This window comes from Stenella coeruleoalba (genome assembly GCF_951394435.1).
Source record: "Stenella coeruleoalba genome assembly, chromosome: 5".
NCBI classification, from domain to species: domain Eukaryota; kingdom Metazoa; phylum Chordata; class Mammalia; order Artiodactyla; family Delphinidae; genus Stenella; species Stenella coeruleoalba.
Window position 1 is genome coordinate 79,268,587 of NC_137150.1, and position 23,358 is coordinate 79,291,944.

The following is a 23,358-nucleotide window of genomic DNA, read 5'->3' on the forward strand; positions in this document are numbered from 1 at the left end:
GTGCAAACTACTTGGCACACAGCAATAAGATAGATGAGATCAAATCTTGCCTCTGGGACTTCCCTGGTGGCGCAGTGGTTAAGAATCCGCCTGCCAATACAGGCGACACGGGTTCGAGCCCTGGTCTGGGAAGATCCCACATGCCGCGGAGCAACTAAGCCCGTGCACCACAACTACTGAAGCCCGCGCGCCTAGAGCCCGTGAGCCACAACTACTGAGCCTGCGCTCTAGAGCCCACGTGCCACAATTACTGAAGCCCGCGTGCCTAGAAGCCCGTGCTCCGCAACCAGAGAAGCCACTGCAATGAGAGCCCACACACTGCAACAAAGAGTAGTCCCAGCTCACCGCAACTAGAGAAAGCCCGCACGCAGCAACAAAGACCCAACGCAGCCAAAATTAAATAAATAAGTAAATTTATAAAAAAAAAATCCTGCCTCTGTCACTTACTACCTGTGGGAACTTGTTACCTCTCTAAACCTCAGTTTCTTTCAGATGTAGAAGGAGGATAATATTTATTTGGAATGGTTGTGTCATGATTAAATCATGTGTATGTAAAATACCTAATCTACGTCTGCCATTATGTAGGTGTTCAATAGGTGATGGTTATTATAATTTGCCAGTATTGGGGTGGGTGGGGTGATGGTCTGAGCAATGTATTACCATTGTATTAACTATTACTAGATCCAGATACACACAGGAGAAAGTCAGAATTCAAAAAGCTGCTTTGCATAGCTAATTTTGTTTAATGGTTGTCAAATAAATGCCTATTTCAAATAAAGTCATATTTCCAACGTGACTTCATAAAGGCTTTCAAGGGGTTTTCCACTTCTCACTGTTAGGATTTTTTCTGATAATAGTCCCATACTTTCCGACCTTGAAGTGTCCTCCTACCTCAGGAGAGCCCCCAGCCCTCCCAGAGCGGGCTCTGGACAGTGTCCTGCCTGAGGTGTGACAGTAAATTCTGTGCACACTTTCCCTTTGTCCACCCCCTCACTCACACTCACACACACACACACACACACACACTTGCCTCTTTTGCCCCAGGTCTTATCTTGTCCTCTGGGGAGGTATGTTAAGTGCTCTTCCAGTCTGCCTGTGTGCCTGGCCTGTTTTTTCTCACTGCCAGTACCACTTGGATTCCAATTCCAAACATGGTATCCATCTGGGGTCACCCTTTCTTCCGGTGCCAAGAGAGATGCATTCCAAATGGTGCACAAATGTGCCTCCCGTGCTGGGCTCTCCTCATTCTGTTTGGGGACAACACAAAGCAGGATGTGGCTTCTTTTTTATCCCTCACTGCTGAAGTTTTCAGCCCCATAGTCCTATCTTTTCCTCAGGACAATTTAGGTTTCCTGCCAAGAGCCAAATGTGAAGACTGTCCTAAGAAACTTGGAGCCGTGGACGCTCGTCAGAGCTCTGCGGGGAGGGCCAGAGCCTTGCTGAGGGAAAGAGAAAGAAAAGTTTTCAGTTCTCCATGAAGTGTATTATGTTCTGCCATTCATTCCCCAAGCTAATGCAAGCATTCCTCCCAGGAAAGGTGGAGCTGGTGGGGAGAAGCCAATGGTGAGATGACATCTGAGAGGACAGGCTAACCCATTTCCTGAATTTCCCACGTGGGGACAGTCTTAGAGCCCGACAGGCTTTGAGGCCCGAAGATGAGCAGCAACGGCAGCGCAGTGGGCCAGCTCCTCTGGAGCAGGCCGCTGTGCGTCGGCTGGAGGCGGGACCAGGAAGGGGCTGTCTACCACCTGGCCACCTGCCTCCTGCTCCTGGGCTTCATGGGGGGCAGCGGGGTGTATGGGTGCTTCTACCTCTTTGGCTTCCTGGGCACGGGCTACCTGTGCTGTGTGCTGTGGGGCTGGTTCGACGCCTGCGGCCTAGACATCGTCCTCTGGAGCGTGCTGCTGGCGACTGCCTGCGTGCTCCAGCTGGCACACCTGGTGTACCGCCTGCGCGAGGACACCCTCCCCGAGGAGTTCGAGCTCCTCTACAAGACGCTGTGCCTGCCCCTGCAGGTACCCCTGCCAGCGTACAAGGAGATCGTTCGCTGCTGCGAGGAGCAAGTCTTGACTCTGGCCACGGAGCAGACCTACGCCGTGGAGGGCGAGACGCCCATCGACCGCCTGTCACTGCTGCTTTCTGGCCGGTAAGCCGCTGGGTCAATGCCCAGCATTTCTTCCCCACACCCACGCTTCTCATTTCCCAGTGCCTCCCTTTCCATTTCATGTCCCTTCCACTGAGGAAGGATGTGGCAAGTCAAACAAACCAAAATAGATTTTTCTAAGCATGCGCTTTGCTTCCCCTTTCTTAGCATTTTCCATGAGGAAACTAGCTCATGAGGCACCTTGGTTGGCAGGAAGGAGTGTATGTGCACTTGTGCTGGGAGGTGTGGGGTGAGTGTTTCTTGAGGCTGGGTGTGAAATGACCACACCACACACACATGCCAGCATGTCATGTCTAAACTGCAGCAATATCTCTGTAAGCTTTGGAAAACTGGACATTTCAGTAAGATTAATTCATTCCTTCCATATGCATTCAACATTTGCTAAGTGCCAAGTATGTACAAGAAACAGTGCCAAAACAGAGGGGGTTTCCTGTAACCCCTGTTCCCTCCAGGGCATCAAAGATCTTGGGGAATATCCCACACAGATTCTATGGTAAAGCCATTCTTTTTTGCGGTACGCAGGCCTCTCACTGTTGTGGCCTCTCCCGTTGCGGAGCACAGGCTCCAGACACGCAGGCTCAGCAGCCATGGCTCATAGGCCTAGCCGCTTCACGGCATGTGGGGTCCGTGGGATCCTCCCGGACCGGGGCATGAACCCGTGTCCCCTGCATTGGCAGGCGGACTCTCAACCACTGCACCACCAGGGAAGCCCTGGTAAACCCATTCTGTATATACCCAGGTATGGAGCAGGAATACCTCTTGTCCACTTTTCCACTTCCAATTGTTCTATTGAGATTCTTACAGACGAAGAAGTAAAGTGCTATAAACCTGCGGGCCAGACAGTGAGGGAGGAGTAGTGATGCCCACGTGTGTCTCTTTGAGTATATGGTGGAGACAACTGGTTGACACCTTTTAAGGAGGCTGACAGTCAGACCTTAGCAGAAATGGGCTTTGTCAGGATTACTGTATGCCTGGTCAGGCTGCATGCGAGCATTGGCCATTGACTGATCTCTTCTGAACAAATATACCATGGAGCTCTGTGCTGCACAGTTGGTAGGAAATTGTGAATTCTTTGAAATATTGCCCTAGTGGGACTTGTATGTGGAGCTAAGCATCTGACAGTAAGCATCTTAACCTGGTATGTACTTGGGCTGGCTCTGTGGAAAGCAAGTAGAGTATTTCATAAGTTTTATCCTTAATTTCCTCTTTCCTGCTTTCTTGAGACCAGGAGAATGTGGTAGAAAGACAAGAAAGTAATCAGAAGGGTCTGATTCCAAAAAAATAAGAAAGAAACCAGATAAGACCACCAGCCATAGTGGGGAAAAAAAGGAGTTTGACATTGATGATGATGGTACTACAACAACTACTGCTACTAGTAATAATATGCATTTATGTATTAATGTATAGAATCAAAGTGTGATGTATACATGTTTTTATTTTGTTTGGAGTCTGAGGTCCTGGGTTGAATGAGCTATGAGGTTTTGTGATGTTTCATTTCATTGATGGGTGAACTGAAGTGTAAATAAACCATACATCAGGATTATTGTATGGTTCAGGTATCTTTTATATAATGGATTTACCATGAACTTGTAGAAGACCACATCCCTGTGAAGAGGAGAGGCGGCCTTGCCCTCTCAGTGTGGCTTTTCCTATTATACTTAGCATCCAAAACCTGAGTCAAAAATTAGACAATTTTGATATTTTTCTTGCCTTACAAGGTTTGGAGTAAGAGTTTTGTTTTGATATCTTTCAACGTCATCCTGTCTCAACTTTGCTAAGTTGGAGCTGGGGAAAGGGGCTTCTAGTCTATATGATCAGCCTCCAGCTTTAAAGGAGAATCATCGTACCTTTGGCTGGTGAGGTACCAAACACCTCAAAGCAGCAGACAAGAACTCCATGCCAGGAAATGGAGGCTTCTTGTGGAGACCTCCCCAGTTCACGTGCAGACTCTCACCTGGAGTGCTTTGCTGAAATCTCAGACATCCTTTTCGTTTTATTTTCATAAGGCAATCAATCCCTTTCAAGACTCAGAAAGGCAAAGTGACTTCCTCAAAGTTCATCACCCTGTTAAGCTGTGCTTACTGTTGGAGATTTTCTCTCATATACAATCCCAAGCATGAACTCCTGAAGAGGCAACTAACTGTCTAAGCTCTTCTTGGAGGATGAAATTACCTGATGTCCAGGAGATCAAGAAGGAAGAGGAGACTCAAACTACAAAGGATACAATATACAATGTGAATGGTTTCAGGGAGTCATGCAGGCTCATTAGATGTTACTCACACTGTAAAATCTTGTCCCTCCTCAGTGGCTTGCTTGGGTGTCCAGATTCCTTGCCTGGGGAGAGGACAGGAGGATCTGATGTGTGTGGCAGCAGCCTCATTTCTTTCCTGTTGTCTTTCTTCCTTTGTTAGAGAAGCTTTTCTTTGAGGTTTTGGTCCCATTTATGGTGACACAGTGAGTTCATTTGTTTGATCGTTCCTTCCTTCTTCCTTTCCTTTCTCCCTTCCTTCTTCCCTCCCCCTTTCCAAAAATATTTATGAAGAGGGCTAGGGACTAGGGATCTTGTGTTAAAAAATGAAAAATAGGGCTTCCCTGGTAGCGCAGTGGTTGAGAGTCCGCCTGCCAAAGCAGGGAACACGGGTTCGTGCCCCGGTCCGGGAAGATCCCACATGCCACGGAGCGGCTGGGCCCGGGAGCCATGGCCACTGAGCCTGCGCGTCTGGAGCCTGTGCTCCGCAACGGGAGAGGCCACGACAGTGAGAGGCCCGCGTACCGCAAAAAAAAAAAAAAGAAAAGAAAAATATTTTCCTTGTACTCAGGAAGCTTACAGTGTATGAAGAGAGGTACTCATTCATGTTTGACATAGTGGTGAATAACAGACATAGTATTTCCAAGGAGAAAGGCAAAGTGCAATGAGAGCATTTAAGCAGTGGACGTAACTTTCCTGGGGCAGCCAGACAAGACTTCCTGGAGAAAGGAATGTTTAAGCTGAGGCCTGAGGAGAAGGTGGGGATTGGGAGGAGAGGCAGCTGGAGGGGACAGAATATGTGAAGACTGTGAGGTAGGAGAATGCGGCACATCATCTTTCCTGTATCCTTTCATTACTCAGGGAAGTTCTGATGGCCATCTACACATATTGATAGGTCTTGTAGGAGCAGGTGCATTTCTGCCATCAGAGAGTGTACGTTGACACCACATCTTGGGCTTGGTTTGAGACCTACGTCCCCTTCTGTCTTCCATCTTTAGGTTGTCAGATAATACGCAATAATTTATTAATTGATGGTGGTCTTTGGTAATTTGCACACATACATATATATCTAGGCATTCACTAGGAGCAAGGTGTGGAGTGCTAATATCCCCTCGGCCAAAACGTAATCACATGGCTCTACCTCATGGCAAGGTGGGTAGGGAAATGTAGTTTAGCCGGGCAGCCATGAACCCAGCTAAAATTCCAAATATGGAGGAAGGGAAAAAGCAGATATTGGAAAACAATTCCACACTGGATTTCTCAGATCTCCATCCCCATTCTGATCTGCTTCTCAATATCCTATTCATCCTTCAAAACTCAGCTCAAATATCATCTTTGAGAAGTCTGCCACTTGGAGAGAACTAAGATCTCTCCATCGTCTAGTCTCCTGTCCCACAGTAGCACACGCTGACTTACAGCCAGTTATTTATGTACCTGTGGCTTCCACTAAATTGTGACGTCTTTAAAGGCAAGGATCAGATCATCTCCAAATTCCCAGATTTCCAGGAACACAGAAGGTGCTCCACACATAACTGTTTAGCCAATAAAGCTCCAGAAAAAGTGGAACAGTAGCTCCTTTCAAATGGACAGGATGTACCTTAGAGATCTTTTTGATCTGCCCCCTCTGCCTGAAAGAGGAACCTTCTTTCCCAGTATAACTCACTTTAGAGGAGAGGTTGAGGCTGAGACTCTGAGTTTTCGGGGAAAAGAGGAAAAAGTCCATACTAGACCCTAATAATTTTCCACTTTTTAACATGTAACTTAGACTTCAGAGAGGATTCGGGTAGCCACTTCCCTTTTCCCACAGTCTCTTCTCTCCCTTTGCCAGGGTTCGTGTGAGCCAGGACGGGCAGTTTCTGCACTACGTCTTTCCTTACCAGTTCATGGACTCTCCCGAGTGGGAATCGCTGCATCCCTCTACGGAGGGGGTCTTCCAGGTAATAGGGAGCCCCATGGCAGCACCGCCCCAGACCATCCCACTGTAACCCAGCAATATCCCTGCCTCCATCTTTCCCCTCTTACATCTGTCATTTGAACCACTGCCAATATGATGCTCAGGGTGGGAGCACTCTCCTCTTGTGGGAAAAGTGCCTGGCAGAGGAAGGGTGGGGTAGGGAGGTGCAGACCCCTGAAAGGGGGGCTATGTCACTCCTATGCCTAAAACTCTTCCAGAAGACCCCAGTGACCACAAGATAAAAGCCCACACTCCTTAGGGAGTAACTTAAGACCTTTAGTGACATCCAGCCACGTCTCCAGCCCCTTCCTTCCTCACAGTTCCTGCTCATACCAGCCCTACCGAACTACTAGTTCTTCCCTAAACACACCACATTGTTTTGCAATGGCCATGCCTTGGCTCCTACTGTCGCTTCTATCTGAAATGCACTTTCCTCATCCAGAGGAGGCTATGGCATCTCACTTCCTCTGAGGCCTGCCCAGGCTGACCTCACCAGCTTCCCCCCCCCCCGCCCCCGACACACACCGCCTACATGCCTCTTCTATTCCTTTTACCATGCTGACTGCGCACATGTCTCTAATGATTTGGTTTCCCTTCTGTCTTTCGCATAGTAAACCTGAGGTAGAAATCTGGGCTCTCCTCTCCATCTTCAGGCTCCAAAGGGCAATACCTTGTGCACAGTAGTAGGTGTTCAGTAAAGGTTCGCTGAACTGGCTCGGCAGCGGGCAGTTGGTGTCTCAGAGGGCTCCAGAGGACATCATATACACACTCCAAGTTCAGGGCCTGGGTGCTAGAGCCCTCCTCTCTTCTCTGCCAGTCCTTCAGATTTCAGTTACCTTCTTTGTAGTTCTCACTTACTGAATGGCTAGCACGTGGCAGGCACTACCTATTTTATTGCCTTATTGATTCTCACAACTGTCCTCTGGGTGGAATGTTGTTATTAACATGTTTAACAGATGAGGGAACTAAGGCTTAGAAACCTCAAGTAATTTGCCCAAGGTCATCTAGAAAGTGGCAAAGCCAAGTGGCCTGACACCACTATTTCTATTCTTTTTTAAAATGGGAGGTTTACCAGGAGAGTGGAGTTTACCCATACCCACCATTATAGGTACTCCTCTGTCCAGATAGTTTGCCAGTACTGGGTTCCCTGTGTCTCCTACCAGTTCTATCAGGGAGCCCCTCAGGCGAGCATTTGAGCCAACCCCAGAATAGACACATGCCAGGCAGTGCCACCTGGCTGGGCCTGCTTCCGCCCCACCCTGACTCTTGGCTCTGTGAGGACAGAGCCTGAGAAGCAATCCTGATCCCACTGCCTAGACCACCAGCCACAGATCCCCTCTGAACGTGCTTCATCCACCACACACTCACGTCCTCTCCAAGCCGCCCAGCAGTCTCCTTTGAGAACCCTCCCAGGACCATAAGAACCCTCAGGAGGCCTGAGTCAGGTCCTGAGCCAGCCAGGCCAGGCTCTGTTTCTGACACTGAAACTGAGAAACAGGTGGTGGATAAGCCGGGCGTCCTCCCCTAAGTTATGCTTGAAAGGAAGGGCTGTGACCCCAGATGGCCTCTCAGTCATCTGAGAGGGATGTAGGGACTGTTATATTTCTCCCATTTGTATTTTTAGCATGCACCCCCATTGGGAGCAATGAGATCCACATATTTGCTCTTGGCTCTGTGAAGTCCCATTTCCTCTTTGCAAATGTCAAGTGTTGTCTCGGGTTGTAGTTCATCTTGTCCTTGCCTTTGCAATTGCATAGTCTTTGTTGACTAATAGGGAATCCACAGTGACTGAATCATAATTCTTACTGAGTTTACCACAAGGGAATCAACATTCCATCACACCTCTCAAGAATTCAATTAAGAATTTATTGACTGTTAAGCACTGTGACCCTTTCATTAGTCACCAAGAACATAGCATGGGAGGGATCACACAAAAATCAGCATTATTTCTCCCACTTGCATCTTGTTTTACTGGACCCAAGGTCTCTTTACGTACGTCAGCTTATTTAATCCATTCAACCAGCTTCGAAGGTGAGGATTAAAGAAAGAGCTGGTCAAAACTTTATTACAGACATGTGCATGTGTATGTGGGAATCAGTCAAACCACTAGTTTCCTGAAGACCTTTAGGAAGGATTTTACATAGGACATGAGAAAATGACATCAGGTTGTTTTGCAACATACAAGATTGGTAGTCTTCACCTGATTTCATTCATTCACTTCAGTAGTACTTATTGAGCAGTTATTGTAACCTGGGCACTATCTTTGTTTTTTCTTTTTGGCCATGCCATGTGGCATGTGGGATCTTAGTTCCCCAACCAGGGATTGAACCTGTGCCCCCTGCAGTGGAAGCGCAGAGTCCTAACCACTGGACCGCCAGGGAATTCTCATCTGGGCACTATTAAAGGTGCTCGGAATATATCAGTCAACAGAACAGATGAAGGTCCCTGCCTTCATGCAGTTTACATTCTAGTAGGGGAGACAAAAAATAAGCCATCGACATAATGAATAAGTAAATTATGTAATATGTTAAAAGATAATAACTTCTAGTAAAAAAAAAATAGAGTAGTGTAATTAAGGGAGAGATATAGTTGACCCTTGAACAACATAGGAGGTAGCGGTGCCAACCCTTCACGCAGTAGAAAATCCACGTATAATTTATAGTCCAACCGCCAAATATATGTTCCCCCATATCTGGGGTTCCACATCCTCAGATTCAACCAACTGGCCGATTGTGTAGTACTTTAGTATTTACTATTAAAAAAAAAATCCCCATTTAAATTGACACACACAGTTCAAACCCGTGTTGCTCAAGGGTCAACTGCAGTTGCAATTTTAAATGGGGTGTTCATGGAAGTCTTCGTTGAATGGGTGCCATTTGAGCAAAGACCTGAAGTGATTGGTAGTGTGAGCTCTGAGAATATCAGGGGGAACAGCATATTAGACAGAGGGAAGAGCCAGTGCAAAAGCTGGGTGGTGGGAAGGACTAGCATGTTTGAGGTTCAGAAAGGAGGCCAATGTGGCTGGAACAGAGAGAGGGAGGGGAGAGAATAGTAGGAGAGGAAGTCAGAGAGGTGCTATGGAGCCATATCGTCTAGGGCCAGAGCATATATTTTCTAGATAGAGCCAAAAGGATTTCCTAACGCATTGGATGTAGTGCATGAGAGAAAGAGGATTAAGAAAACCTCTAAGACTTTTGACCTGAGCAACTGGAAGGATGGAGCTGCTATCAACTGAGATAAGGAAGCCTACGATAGTATCGTCTTTGTGAGAAGAGAGGAAGTCCAGTTTGGGGAGTGCTAGATTTGTGTCATCTATGGACATTTAAATTGGAGACACTGCATAGGCAGTTGCATATTTGAGTCTGAAATTAAGGAACAAGGTCTGAACTTGAGACATAAGTCTGGAAGTCGTAGCACACAGATGATATTTAAAGCCATTGGATCAGACAAGATCACCAAGTGAGTGCGTGTAGACAGAAAGGGGGTTCAAGAATCCATTAACTCTGGGAAACTCTAGTGTTTAGAATTTGGAGGGGAAAAGAGGAAGCAGCAAAGGAAGCTGAAAGGGACCAATCAGGAGATTATACCAGGAGAGTATGGCATCCTGGGAACCAAGTAAAAGAGTATTAAAGAGGAGAGACTGAATGCTATGAAAACTGATTGTCAGACTCAGCAATGTAGAGGTCATTGGTGACCTTGCCAGGAACAGTTTGTGGACCACTGGGGCAAAGCCTTGCTGGCTGAAGAGAGAGTGCAAGAGGAATTGGTAACAGCAAATATAGACAACTTTTTCATGGAGCTTTGCTGAAAAGGAGAGCAAATCAATGGAGTGTTAGATAGCGAAGGAAGTGAAGTGAAGAAAAAGGATTTTAATTTTAAAATTTTGATTTATTTTAAGATGGAAGAAGTAACAGCATGTTCACAAGAATGCCCACGGTCTTCGTGTTCAGCTTTGAGGACGCTGTTTGCGTCCAGATTAGCTCTTACGCACACCCACTTCATGTGCAGCACACTTATTTCTTGTTTGGGAATTGTTACTAAGTACATCGAAAGTACAGGTTATGGCAGATGTGACAATTACTTGCTGAACCAAATTAGTAATGGATGGATTGTGAGTAATAATTCTTTCCCATGAGGCAACAAACCCGGAGAGATTAAGCAATTCATCTGATGTCACACAGCTAGTAAAGCGGTAAAGCCAGAACTTGAAACTTGTTTCTGGTCTTGATGAGTTAATTTAGAGCCCTGACTTCAGTGCTGATGATTGAGGGGAGGGGAGGGGGAGTTCTGGAGGCAAAGAAATAAAAGGATTATATACGATCTCTAACAAAGAATGTTTGGAAAGCCAACCCTACCTTTAATGAGACGACCCACATAAAGGATTTAACACAATGCCAACATGTGGTCGCCTCTCAGTAAATGTCAGCTGCTGTCCTCCCTCATTTCCACTGTCTCTATTCACAAATCTTCATCTTGAGCTCTGCCAACCTGCTCACGTTTAAAGTATTATGGCCAGAGTATAAAGAATCGTGTGATTCCACACCCTTTTCCTTTACTGTCCTAAGCATGTTTTCATTTGAAACCTAGCTTTACCATCATTGTTTTAACAAGGTTTATCAAGCACCTACTCTGTGCTGGGCACACGTTATTGACCCTGCAAGTGTAACTTAGCTTTGTATCACGGGCACATAGCGAGTGTCCAGAAATTTCTAGATGTCTAAATAAATGGAGAGTGGGGTGTCCTTCTACTTTGTGCTCTTAAGAGTTCCTCTTGGGACTTCCCTGGAGGTCCAGTGGTTAAGACTCTGTGCTTCCAATGCAGGGCGCACGGGTTTGATCCCTGGTCGGGGAACTAAGATCCCGCATGCCGCAAGGTGGTGGCCCCCCAACCCCAAAAAAAGAGTTCCTCTTCCTCTGTGCCCTTTTTCTGACTTCAGTCATCAGATCCATTTGGTTACTTGTAGGGCCCAAGTCAAGGGCAGCTCATGGGCCTGAATCCCAAGCCAGCATTCTGTCCAATGGATGCAGCCTGGCTCTTCTCTCACTGAAATTCTTTCCAACACTTTTTTGTGTCCCCACTCCAATATATTATTTGTTTTTATCCTTAAAAAAAAACTGTCATCAGCATCCTGAACTTTCTTCTGAGCACTAGGAGGCCCTTTTTCTCTCCTGTAATTACAGCAAGCTCAGAACCTTCTGTAGCCATTAGTGAGATCAGCCATGGGACACAGAGTAGGAGAGCGAGGAGACCGGAGGTGGACACTAAGGCTCTAGGAGGTGAAGGCCCAGCAAGTGAAGGGCTGATCTCAGGGCTCCTGACAAGAGCACCCTCCACACACACACAACCACCCCCCACCCCCTGTTGTGTCAGTGCACGCAGTAAACGTCGGTCATAGGACCTCTTCCAGGCAAGGCCATGGAGAGCTACTTCCACAGCTTCTTCAGAAAAGTGCAGCAGTTTGCCAAGTAAACGCTATATTTCTCTGTGCTAAGCATGGACACATTTTCTAGTTTCAACCTTTACTCTCTGCTCCTGGCCCCTCTCAGGTCACTCTGACAGCCGAGACTGAATGTAGCTACATTTCCTGGCCCCGGAAAAGTCTCCACCTCCTTCTGGCCAAAGAGCGATACATCTCTCGCCTCTTCTCAGCCCTGCTGGGCTATGACATCTCGGAGAAGCTCTACGCTCTCAATGACAAGCTCTTTGCTAAGTTCAGGCTACGCTTCGACATCCGTCTCCCCAGCCTCTACCATGTCCTAGGTCCTGCTGCCCCAGATGCAGGACCAGAGTCTCAGAAGGATGACAAGGACGTCCGTGAGCCTGCCGCATCCCCCTCTCCTCAGGCCCTGCCCACATCTGTCCAGCAAACACCCCCTAGCTCCCCACCTCCAGCGTCTACCAACCCTCCTGCACCTCCTCCCTGGGTCAGGATGTCCAGGCCCGACAGCAGCGTCCTGGGTGAGGACTCTACCAGTCTGGTGCTGGAGGATTTTGAGGAGGTGTCAGGATCAGAATCGTTCATGGATTATCAGAGTGATGGGGAGTACATGAGGTGAGGGGAGAACTAACATGGGCACAGCTGCCGGGCTCAGGATCCTGTGTAAGTACTCAGAAGGCAGCTGTCACTTTCTTGCCAACAGCTGGCCTTAACTGGGTTTGTAAGGGCAAAAAATCGTTTCATGGAGCCTGTCCTCCCGAGGATTCCCAGAAAGTGGCATTAACCCAACCCTGCAGATAGCAACTCACTCCTGGTGCACGCAAAGCATGAGAGGTTTTTTAAATTTTTTTTTTTTAACTCATCCCTTATTAAGTGTGATTGCAGTTTTGAAAGTGGGCTGGCTTGGTCAACATTTTGAGCAAGCAGATAGGTTGCTAATTTTTTTTGCAAGGTTGTGCTAATAACTAAGGCCACAGCTAAGACTAAAGGGGATTTTATTTGTGGCATATGCATTCTAAAGGGTTTTTTACAAAGCTGACATGGTTCTAATTTCTAATGGTTCTTCTTGGCATACAGTCAGCTCTGGAAAGCAGTCATTACTTAGCCTGGATTGGACAGGTACCTCTGCTAACATCGAGTATTTCCAAGAGGCTTGTGATTAGAGGCTAATGACTCTGGGAGGAAAATGTCCCCACCTTGCTCTCCTCTGGGCCAGTGGAAAGTGTGTTATTTGCTCAGGCACAGGACTGGACACTGCTGTGACTGAATATTACTATGATAGGGTGACTTTCCCAGAAAACCACACCTGCGGGAGGTAGAGTGGGCGTAATCTGGGTGGGACTAACGTGCAGGATTTCCCTCACACCTTAGGAGAGTGTACAAGAAAGTGTGTGCTGAGCAGTAACTGTTCCCCCTGGCTGCTCTCACAATACTGTGTGACTTATCCCTCTAGGACTCCAGCCAACCATGGTGCAGGCCTGGCTTTTCCTGAGGAAAATCCCACTGTTCCCAATTTGGAACGCGTTTCCAAGGTGGGGGAGGGTTAGCTAAGAGATTAATCATTCTTTAGGAAACACTGACTATTTTCCCAAGAAACTAGTTCAGTGAGGAAGGCATTTAGGGTACTTGAGGTAAGTAAGTGAATGTTTGTATATTTTGAAAAGCAAGTCATATAAATGATGAAAGAGGCAGAGGGGCAAATGATAAAAGGTTAGCTATTTGGTTTCATAGGTGTGGAATTGATAATCTATGGAGGCAGAGTCCTTACAACCAGCGTCTAGCACCCGAGATCACTTTCTTGACCTCCTCCATTTGTATTGTCCTCTCCTGTTGCCTCCTTCCCACTGTGCCCTACTCGCCCACCCCCACCAGTGCATATGGATTCTGTCCTGTGGGTCCCTCTCTTTGTCCAACACACCTACCCACCTGCACACACTCTGAACTCACAGCAGCTCCCTGTGTCCTCATGTCCTTCCTGGCTTTCTTCTCTTTTCCCGGCTCTATTTGTTCTCCTCATTCTCCCTTCCTTCTGACTTCTGCTCAGTCCTTGGTTCCCTCAGTTTGCTGCTCTTAAGAAGAAAAAGGCCTGTTTCTTCTTCTCAGTTAATTTCCCCTCTCCATATTTGTCCTCCACGTCTTCCCCATTTTACTGTTGCTGTATTTATCTCTCTGTTGCCTTCTTCCCATTTGCCCCACTTCCTATTTTGCTCTGTCTCTTCTTCTTCCTAAGCTGCCCTGTATCCCCAACTTAGTTTTTAATCCTGACTCTTCCAAGACCAGTACCTCTCCCTCTGCCTATAAAGAAAACCATTCAAGTGAAGGTGTGAAAATTCCCACCTTTGATGGCTACACATCTTACGCATGAGTTATCCCAAACGTTAAGAGGCAGGCGGGGCTGTAAACAAGAAAGAGACCCACACTGGGAGCCCGGAAGTCCTGGCTGCTATGTCTGGCTCTGCTACTGATTGAAAACCACACAACCTCACTGAACCTTGCTTTCTTCATGTGAGTGTGTTGGCCCAGCTGGCCCCCAAAGGCCCTCCTGGGTTTATGTGAGAAGGCAAAGGATGTGCTGTTCAGAGGAGGAAAGAGAAGCAGCCAGTCAACAGTATAATGGACATGAGCCCCAGGACATCAGCGTGTCTTCCAGCAAGAACTCGCTGCTGTATTTCACTATGATTTCTCTTGTGACTTGGGACTGTCCTCCGCCCTGCTGGGTGGTAGGTCCTGCTTGACTAGGAGTTCTCTCCATTCTGTACCTGTGAAGAGTCTATCACCTACCACGTGATGACAGTGCAGGGCGGTCACGACTCCATCTCCCAGGTCCTCCACCCTTAATACTATTGCATAAAAGGCCTCTTTCCAAATTCAGCCTTTTCTGAGGCTCAAGATGAGAAAACTGCTAACATAACTCACTTTCTAAAGTACTAGTATTTGTAGTATAAAGAGAGTAGGTTTTTAAATGTTCTTTGGCTTAAGTAATAGAAAGGGAAAAACACATTGTTTACTTCCACAGAGTTTTCAGAACTTGAAAACGTGATCAAATCGGCCAAATTTTAGACAGCTTTCAATTTAGTCTGTGATAATAGGATAATTTAACCCAGAGACCTTTTCCTCGAATTGTGTTTTAGGGTGTTTGGTTTGACTTATTTGCCATCAAACTCCTTTTAGTGTTATTACTGTAATGAATAAGCATAGTCCCTCGTGATTGGTAGCAATTTACTCTTGTTTCCTTTCTAAAGCAGGGCACAATTCACCATCTAGTCCCTGGCTCTTCAATGACCAAAATTGTAAGCTCATTGCTATTCATCCCCGCCCAGCACTTACATAAGAGGCATGAAGCTGACTGGATTGTGCATTGTCAGGACACAGCTTCATCACACTGACGCCAGCGCTAGTCCCTCACACCAAGCCAATTTAAGACCAACTAAAAATAGTCAGAGGTTCTACTGGAGCTTATTTTTGAAGAGAGCACATTTTTCAGTTTGGTGGTGCCCAGAATTATCCACAATTGGGTGCTACTTTTTCTAATATGCAAAGCAGTGCTGTTGGATAATGTATTCATGCAGGGTCTTACAGTTAGACCTCAAATTAACCCTGCCTTCACTAGAATCTTTCCAGTTAATTCTATGAACACACTCCACAATGCTCCATTTGATGTCTTACTTAAGGAGATGCTCAATGAATGCATCTCTGAAGTGGTCAGTTAAGTCAGATAATGAGTCCATTATCACAAATTAACTGAAAGCTGTCTGAAATTTGGGCAATTTTGCTTATGTTTTCAAGTTGTTCTGAAGACTTTGTGGTTTGAAAGTAAATACTATATATTGTTTCCTTTCTATTATTTAAATAAACAAACAAATGAGAAACAGATTACAACATGGAGGCTAATTGTGGTCAAGGAAAGAGGCCAGGACCAGGACATAGTACCAAGGCCACAGAACCAATTCAACAAACATTCACTGAGTATCCACTGTGTATTTCAGGTACTGTGCCAGGTAATCACATTATGAGTAATCATGAGTAACAGTTGGAAGAATGTAAGATGCTTAATCTGCAAGAGGTGGACAAGAGTAATACCTTCGAATTTTGAAAAGAGGAGGAATTACAATTTCCCTTAATTTGGTGAAGTTGTTGAGGACAGAAATGAATTAAGGGCTGAAAGCTATAAGGAGAGGATTTTAGCTCAGTATTAATAATGGATTTGCCTCAAGGAGCAGTGAGTTACTCGTCACTGGAAGAATTCAAATAGGGATCAGAAGAAATCTTCTCAGAGGTTTTTTTAAGGTGATTCAAGCTCTGAGAGAAGGATGCCTTAGGTTATTGCTATTAAGGTGTCTTCTAACTCCGTGATGCTATGAGTCTGTGATTCTAAGATGTGACTCTAGTCCTGCCAGTTAACCACCTTCAAGAGAAGTTCCTCATCTGCGAAACAGGGCTAGTAGTCTCATAGATAATTAATACCTACTGATAAGTAGATAGGTAGCCTCTGTCTACCTTACCAGGTTGCTGTGAGGAGTAATTAAGATAAAGTACACAAAGGCAATTTGTAAGCTATAAAGCACTAGTTTAATGTATAAGGTATTTTAAAATTCTGTTCTGTATAGATTTATTTAACAAACTCCTCCCCACGCTGCCCCTGCTTCTCTCTTCCACTCCCTACCCCTTCTCCTCTGAGATACATGATTTCCCATCTTAGTTCCTCCAGTCTGGTATTCCAAGGAAGGTAGCAGCTGAAAGGATCCCCTGACAACAAAAGGAACAGCAAAAAGGTGGTGATCCAAAGAAAGCACACACTAGCTCCTTGGCCCCTGAATAATGAAGCTATAGCCAGACCTTCACCTGTTTTACTTGCTCAGGAGAGACTGATCACCGTCACACTATATTCAGGCTCTTTCCCTCGGAAGTGGCCGTAAGGTGCTTAGTTAGCTGTCAGTGTTGTTAAATAGCATGTTTCTCCCAGAACCACTAGAAAGCCTCCTGGGGCAGAAGACTTGCCCTTGAAGGTGGCATGGCAGGAGCTGCCTGGGGCCTCAGGGTCTGGGTCTCTAGATGGTAGCTCTACTCGACCTGCCAAGGCTCCGTGTTCAGGCAGGTAAGTTACAGGCAGCAGTTCCCTCCCTGCCCTCGGGATCCCAGCAGCCTACAACCAGGGCCCACCCCCAGGTTATTCTTCTACTTCTGTTTTACAGGCCTCATTTACCTATCCCTCTCTTTGTAAAAATAAAAGACAGCGTTTTATAAAACTCACCAATTTTCTATGCAGATTTTTGAGAACTCATTCCGTAATGTTAGGTAGGATTCTTCATAGGAAGCGTATAGATTCTTCATAGGAAGCAACTGAAGTTGATCTCTTGGTCTCTTCTCCTATAAAATGAGAGGACTGGACTATATAACTTCAAAGCTGACTCACCCTAATATTCTAGAAGGAAATGATTCAAAGATACATCTGCCCCTATTATGTTAGGCATTGGGTACAGTTAAAATATTGGGAACTGGTAGAGGAAAAAAAGACGTGAAAAGAACCCTGTGAAGTTATGCGAGCTATCTGGAGCCACAGTGCTGAAATCCTTCCTCTGTCTTTCCGCAGCTTCTAGAACTCCTCTCCAGAGCTACTCTCAAGTTATGTCCAGGGGACGGGCCCCCTTGGCTCCAACTCTGACTCCTGAACTGTAAGGATCAATGGACCATCCTTTTCTCTGGCCACATTAATCCTCACAGGAAGGTGACTCGTGTGCACACCCCTCTTCTCACCCACTGGAAGGCTCTCAGGCAAGGTCGGAGCAGACACAGAAGATGCTAAAGTGCTGCAGCCACACCAAGGCTCCCGAGTGACTTTTAGAACTTTGCCTTCACCAGGCTTCCTTCCCAGAGAAGGCATCCCAAAGTGCAAAAGCACAGATTCTATCCTTTACTAACTGCAGAATCTCAGGCAAGTCACATAGCCTCTCTGAGTGTCTGTAAAGTGGGGATTATAAAACCCAGTTCACAGGGTTGTGAGGATTCAATGAGTTGATTCAGGTAAAGCACCTAGGACATGGCGTGGCACCTAGTAAGCACTCAATAAATCACTCATTTCCTTTCCTTATGTTGTTTCTTTCAGCGTTCTGAAAATATCAATGAAGTCAGCTATCCAAGAAGTTTTCACTGTTTTTGTCTTGTTTTATTTAAAAATTTTTTTCATTAAGGTTCAACATAGGGAAGTAGAAATTTTAGAACCTAGTTTGCCATTAAGCTTTTAAGTTCAACTTACAAATCTTTCCCTCTATTTATGACCCTAATATTAAACAGTAGTTTTTAGAGGGATTTTTACAAATCTATTTAATTAAATTTCCTTAAACATTTTAAAGTAGACTTACAAATTTAACATATTCTATTTTTTTCCCCAAAATACTGCCACATGTATTCTGGTTACCTATTGCTGTGTAACATTCATCCCTAAAGAGGTGAGTTAAAATCATCACGATACTTTGTTTTGCTCACAAAAGTGGGGCTTGGCTGGGCTCAGCTGGGCTGTTTGCACTCAGGGTTTCTTGTGTTGTTGCATTCAGACAGTGACTACAGCCAGAATCACCTCAAAGGCTTCTTCATGCATGTGTCTTGGGCCCAGGCTGGGAAGACTCAAACTAGCTGAGGGCTGAAACAGCTGGGAATCCTTGGGCAACCCTTGCTCTCTCAAGAGTTTGTTCATTTTATTGCTGTATAGTACTCTGTTGTGTGAATATACCACAATCTACTTATCCATTCCACTACTGATAGGTGTTTGGGTAGTTTCTAGCTTGGGGCAATTACGAATAGTGCTACTATGAACATTCTTGAACTTATCTTTTGGTACACATATGTACACATTTGGGGGGTATATACTGGAATTACTGAGGCATTGGGTATGTATATGTTCAACTATAGTAAATACTGCCAAACACTTTTCCTAGGTGATTATACCAATTAATATTCCCACTGTGTATGAGTGTTCCGGTTGCTTCTCATCTTCTCCAATAGTTGGCATTGTCTTTTTTTTTTTTTTTTTCATTTTAGCCATTTGGGTGTATGTAGCAGCATATCATTGTGGTTCTTTTAAATTTATTTATTTTTGGCTGCATTGGGTCTTAGTTGCTGCACGCGGGCTTTCTCTAGTTGTGGCTAGCGGGGGCTACTCTTCATTGCGGTGTGCGGGCTTCTCATTGCGGTGGCTTCTCTTGTTGCAGAGCATGGGCTCTAGGTGGGCAGGCTTCAGTAGTTGTGGCACGCAGGCTCAGTAGTTGTGGCTCGAGGGCTCTAGAGCACAGGCTCAGTAGTTGTGGCACATGGGCTTAGTTGCTCTGTGGCATGTGGGATCTTCCCTGACTAGGGCTCGAACCTGTGCCCCCTGCATTGGCCACTGGATTCTTAACCACTGCGCCACCAGGGAAGCCCTGATTTATAGAGTTTAAGAATAGTTTAGGGGCTTCCCTGGTGGTGCAGTGGTTGAGGGTCTGCCTGCTGTTGTGGGGGACACGGGTTCGTGCCCCAGTCCAGAAGGATCCCGCATGCCGCGGAGTGGCTGGGCCCGTGAGCCATGGCCGCTGAGCCTGTGCGTCTGGAGCCTGTGCTCCGCGGCAGGAAGGGCCATGACAGTGAGGCCCGCGTACCGCAAAAAAAAGAAAAAAAATAGTTTAGGAGGTAGTAGCATATTGAGTAAGAGCTTGGGCTCTAGGACAAGTCAGTTCTTTTATTCAGATTCAAATGATTTTTCTGCACTAATTGAGTTTATTTTTCTGCTTTATTCTGTTAACGAACTACATTAATAGATATGTGAATGTTAAAACAAACTTGTATCCCTGGAACAATTCCAGTCTTATTATGATGTATTTTCCTCTTTATGTATTTACGAACTTGGTTTGTAAATATTTTGTTTAGTAGTTTTGAATCTATGTACCTTGTCATATCATTGTCAGGTTTTAATATCAAGGTTATGCTGACTTTGTGAAATGAGCTGGGAAGTTTCTCTCTCTCTCTCTTTCCCCCTGTCCTATGAAAGAGATCTTTAAACCAAAAAAGTTTTATAACTCTTCATTCTCATTCCACTCAGTTGCCCAGGCCCAAAACCTTAGAGTCTTTCCATCAGTCTTGTTAGTTCTATCTTCAAAATATATCCCCAATTCAACTCAGCATGTCCATTGCCACCACTAATTTCAAGCCACCATTATTTCATAGCTAGATTAACTTTAATAGATTTATAACTGGCTCCTTATTTCTCCTGTCCCTCCTCCCATAATCTATTCTACACAAAGTTGTCATTTCAAAATGTGTATGATGTCTTCACTCTCTTGCTCAAAATTTCAAATGACTTCTTATTCCACTTAGAATAAAATCCAAATTTCTTACCATGTGATAATAGTCAGAATCAGCTTTTATGACTTAATGGCACACAGATTTATTGCTCTTAAAGTCTACTGAGAATCTGCTGTGACTCATCAGGGCAACTGTCTTCATGTTGCAACTCAATGAATGATTCAACCTACTTTGACCTTCTGGCTTTTTTACCTTAAGAAAGAGACAGCTTGACATTCACAGAAGTGACACGAATCCCTTCTACTAGTCACATGGACCTACTTAATAATCAGCTCTGTGTTCTGTTGATTACAGGGACTGGGCAATGTGGGAGAGTAAAAGGAATGCTGATGAATGCTACTCTTTTAGCTACTTAGGACCCACAAGACCCCACCTGCCTGTCTCTCCAGCCATACATCATTCTGCTCTTATTCTCACTCATCATGTTTCAGCCACACTAGACTTTTGGGTGCTCCTCATACACACCCAGCTCCTATCTATATCAGGGCTTTTGCAGTTTTTCTTTCTCTCTGCAGTGCTTTTCAATCATACCTTCTCCTGGCTGACTTCTTCTGGTCACTCAGTTCTCAGCTCAATGTCACCAACCCAGCTAAGACACCCACCTCACCTCACCATCACCGTCTGTCCTCTTGTCCTCTTGCCCTGTCTTCAGAGCCCTATGTTCTCTTTCCTCACCTTTTAGGATTCCGATTATGTGCTTTGTAGAACTTTGCAGTGTGTTCTATATTGCTCTTCTGTTCTTTTCTCATTTTTTCCCCTAAAGTTATACTATGTATTTATTTTCTTTCTTGGTGGAATTCTGTCTCTTCCATGTACATTTCACAATAGAAGCCCTTTGTCAGTCTTGACAAATCCAACAGCTCTCTTGTCAATCCTTGAGGGCTGTTGTAGGGAGTGAATGAAGCAATAAACAACAAAAAAGCTCCTTGTACATTGTAAACTGAGACTCAAAAATGTTACCTGGGGTGCGGGGCCACCCCCCAAGCTGGAGGACTGCCCAGGCAGGGCTGTTGTTACACACATGTGGTATATAACAGAGGTTCCGCAGGATGTGAAACGCTTTTAACGTGTGTGTGTTTGTTTTCAAAAGGATCAGACCTTATCGCTTTTACGTGGAATCTAAAAATATGGTACAAATGAACTTATTTACAAAACAGAAATAGAGTCACAGATATAGAAAACAAACTTATGGTTACCAGAGGGGAAATAGTGGGGAGGGACAGATTGGTAGTTTGGGATTGACATGTATATACTACAATATTTAAAATAGTTAAGCAACAAGGACCTACTGTATAGCACAGGGAACTCACTCAACATTCTGTAATGGCCTATAAGGGAAAAGAATCTAAAAAAGAGTGTATATACGTATATGTATAATAACTGATTAACTTTGCTGTACAGCAGAAACTAACACAAAATTTTAAATCAACTATACGCCAATAAAAATTTTTAAAAAATAAAAATTATGGATTGAAATTCTAAAAAAAGAAAGAACGAACGAACTTGAGAAGTCATTTAGCCCATTATCCTTCCTCCCAGGCAGGATAGCATTTAAGCTAACTTTGGAAAGTGATATGTATTCCTTTCTTTAAAAAATAAAACTATCAGCAAGGACTGCCACAAAAATAAATACATGACAAATAAATAAACAAACAAATAAATGACATTATATGGATTTGTGAACCTCTTACAAAATCCCATACTAGAGGTCCACACATGTGAAAATAAAATCTTTGGGTTACAACTTCATGTATTCTGGAATAAAGCTTGACCTATAGTCAGATTTGCTCTAAGGAGAGGACAATAAATATTCTTTTATCTCGTGAAGACTTACTAAATATCCACTGCTGTCAAACACTGTTCTGGACACCACATGCTTTGCTGGGTGAATCAATCATGGTCTCTGCCCTGAAGGAGCTCCAGATCTAGAAAAGAAGATACATGAGTTATAGGCACTCTCCCACATCTCCACCAAGGCCTTATTAAGTCAAGCTCCCTGGGCCTGACTCCTCTGAAGATTAACAGGCTTCTTGTGGCTCATAACCACTTTAAGGTGAAGCTGGATCCCTGATACATATACAAATAAGCACTACTCCAGTCCATTGTGGAAAGCCTTACATGAGTAGTTGAAACCACTACAAGAGCTACAGAAGTTCAGCAGGTGTCACTTCCCATTTCTGGGATCAGGAGGTGTTCGTGAAGAAGCTGACTTTGAGCTGTGCCTTAAAATACAGAGAAAGGTAGGCAAAGCAGAAAAAAATCCAGGTAAAAGATGCACGTGAGTCTGTGGGCTGGAGGTACAAGTAAGGCATGCTTGCAGAAGAGAAGCAGCAGCTCTCAGTGACCAGCTATGGAATCTGAGCTCCAGTGACAACGCAGTGGGACGTGAGCCGGGAGATCGTGCTCTCAAAGCAGGACGGAGGGAGATTGTGTTCAGTGCACACCACAGCGCCTGGCAGAGCATAGCTGTTTCCCAACTATTCAAGTTCTGAGGGACTTGAGTAGAGAGAACAAAGCCAGGAGAATAATCAAGGCTGTTGAAATGGTCAGTGGGTTGTGAGATACTGTTATCGAATGCAAGTCCGTGTGCCCGACACACAGTGAGGACAAACAATACCAAAATGTCGTAGTTTGGAGCAGAGAAAAGTTTATTGCAGGTCCATGCAAGGAGATGGGTGACTCATGCCTTAAAAATCCAGAACTCCACGAAGGCTTTCAGCAAAGCCCTTTTACAGGAAAGGTGAGGGAGGGGCGTGGTTAGTTGTTGCAAACTTCTTGGTGTCAGATCCTTTGTCCTTGAGGTCAGGTCACAGTCAGGTCACGATGTTCCTGTAAACCTCCACCAAAACAAATGTTATTCTCTGTTCTGATGAGAAAGGGCAAGGTCCCAAGGCTCAACCTTCACCCTCCGTGGTCCAGGTCCTGGCTAAGAGGACGGGGTCCCTGCGGGGGCCGGCTACCCTGCCCGGGAGCATTCATCCAGCACCAGGCTTAGTCCTCCCACCAGTGCCCAGGCCCGGCAGAAGAGGCAGATCTCAGCTGGTGGCACCGTCAGGGCCAGGTCCCCAGACCCTGCCCAGCCATCACCACTGAGGACGCTGGGTGCCCAGGACCCAGCCGGCCCTCACGCTTTTCATTTACACTGGAGAGAATCATTTGTGTAGGATCATTTGTGATCCTACACAAAATCATTTGTGAAGGAGTACATGTTGTGGCGAATACC

At 45.4% G+C, this 23,358-nt stretch overlaps 1 protein-coding gene and 1 long non-coding RNA gene across 4 annotated transcripts in view; one reads left to right on the forward strand and one right to left on the reverse strand.

Moving 5' to 3' along the window:
- Nucleotides 1–23,358, reverse strand: part of LOC307186471 — a 36,441-nt gene that overhangs the window by 12,591 nt on the left and 492 nt on the right. Inside the window, exons 2-4 of one of the 2 annotated variants that reach the window (XR_013828341.1) lie at nucleotides 21,970–22,060; nucleotides 17,056–17,171; nucleotides 16,349–16,550 (exon numbers count right to left, since the gene is read on the reverse strand). This is a non-coding gene — a long non-coding RNA (uncharacterized lncRNA). Of the gene's footprint in view, nucleotides 1–16,348; nucleotides 16,551–17,055; nucleotides 17,172–21,969; nucleotides 22,061–23,358 lie in introns of those variants that run through there. The other variant, XR_013828340.1, reaches the window with a different exon arrangement.
- Nucleotides 1,656–17,852, forward strand: POPDC2 (popeye domain cAMP effector 2; the record flags this gene model as incomplete). Of its 2 annotated transcripts, XM_079921604.1 has the most annotated exons (4): nucleotides 1,656–2,146; nucleotides 6,241–6,349; nucleotides 11,914–12,325; nucleotides 17,395–17,852. In XM_079921604.1, 4 exons carry the CDS (start codon nucleotides 1,656–1,658, stop codon nucleotides 17,478–17,480), a joined length of 1,098 nt encoding a protein of 365 aa, XP_079777730.1. In that variant the 3' UTR covers nucleotides 17,481–17,852. The 2 variants fall into 2 exon arrangements, with proteins under 2 accessions (XP_079777730.1, XP_079777729.1); XM_079921603.1 differs by lacking the exon at nucleotides 17,395–17,852 and having other exon boundaries at nucleotides 11,914–13,782.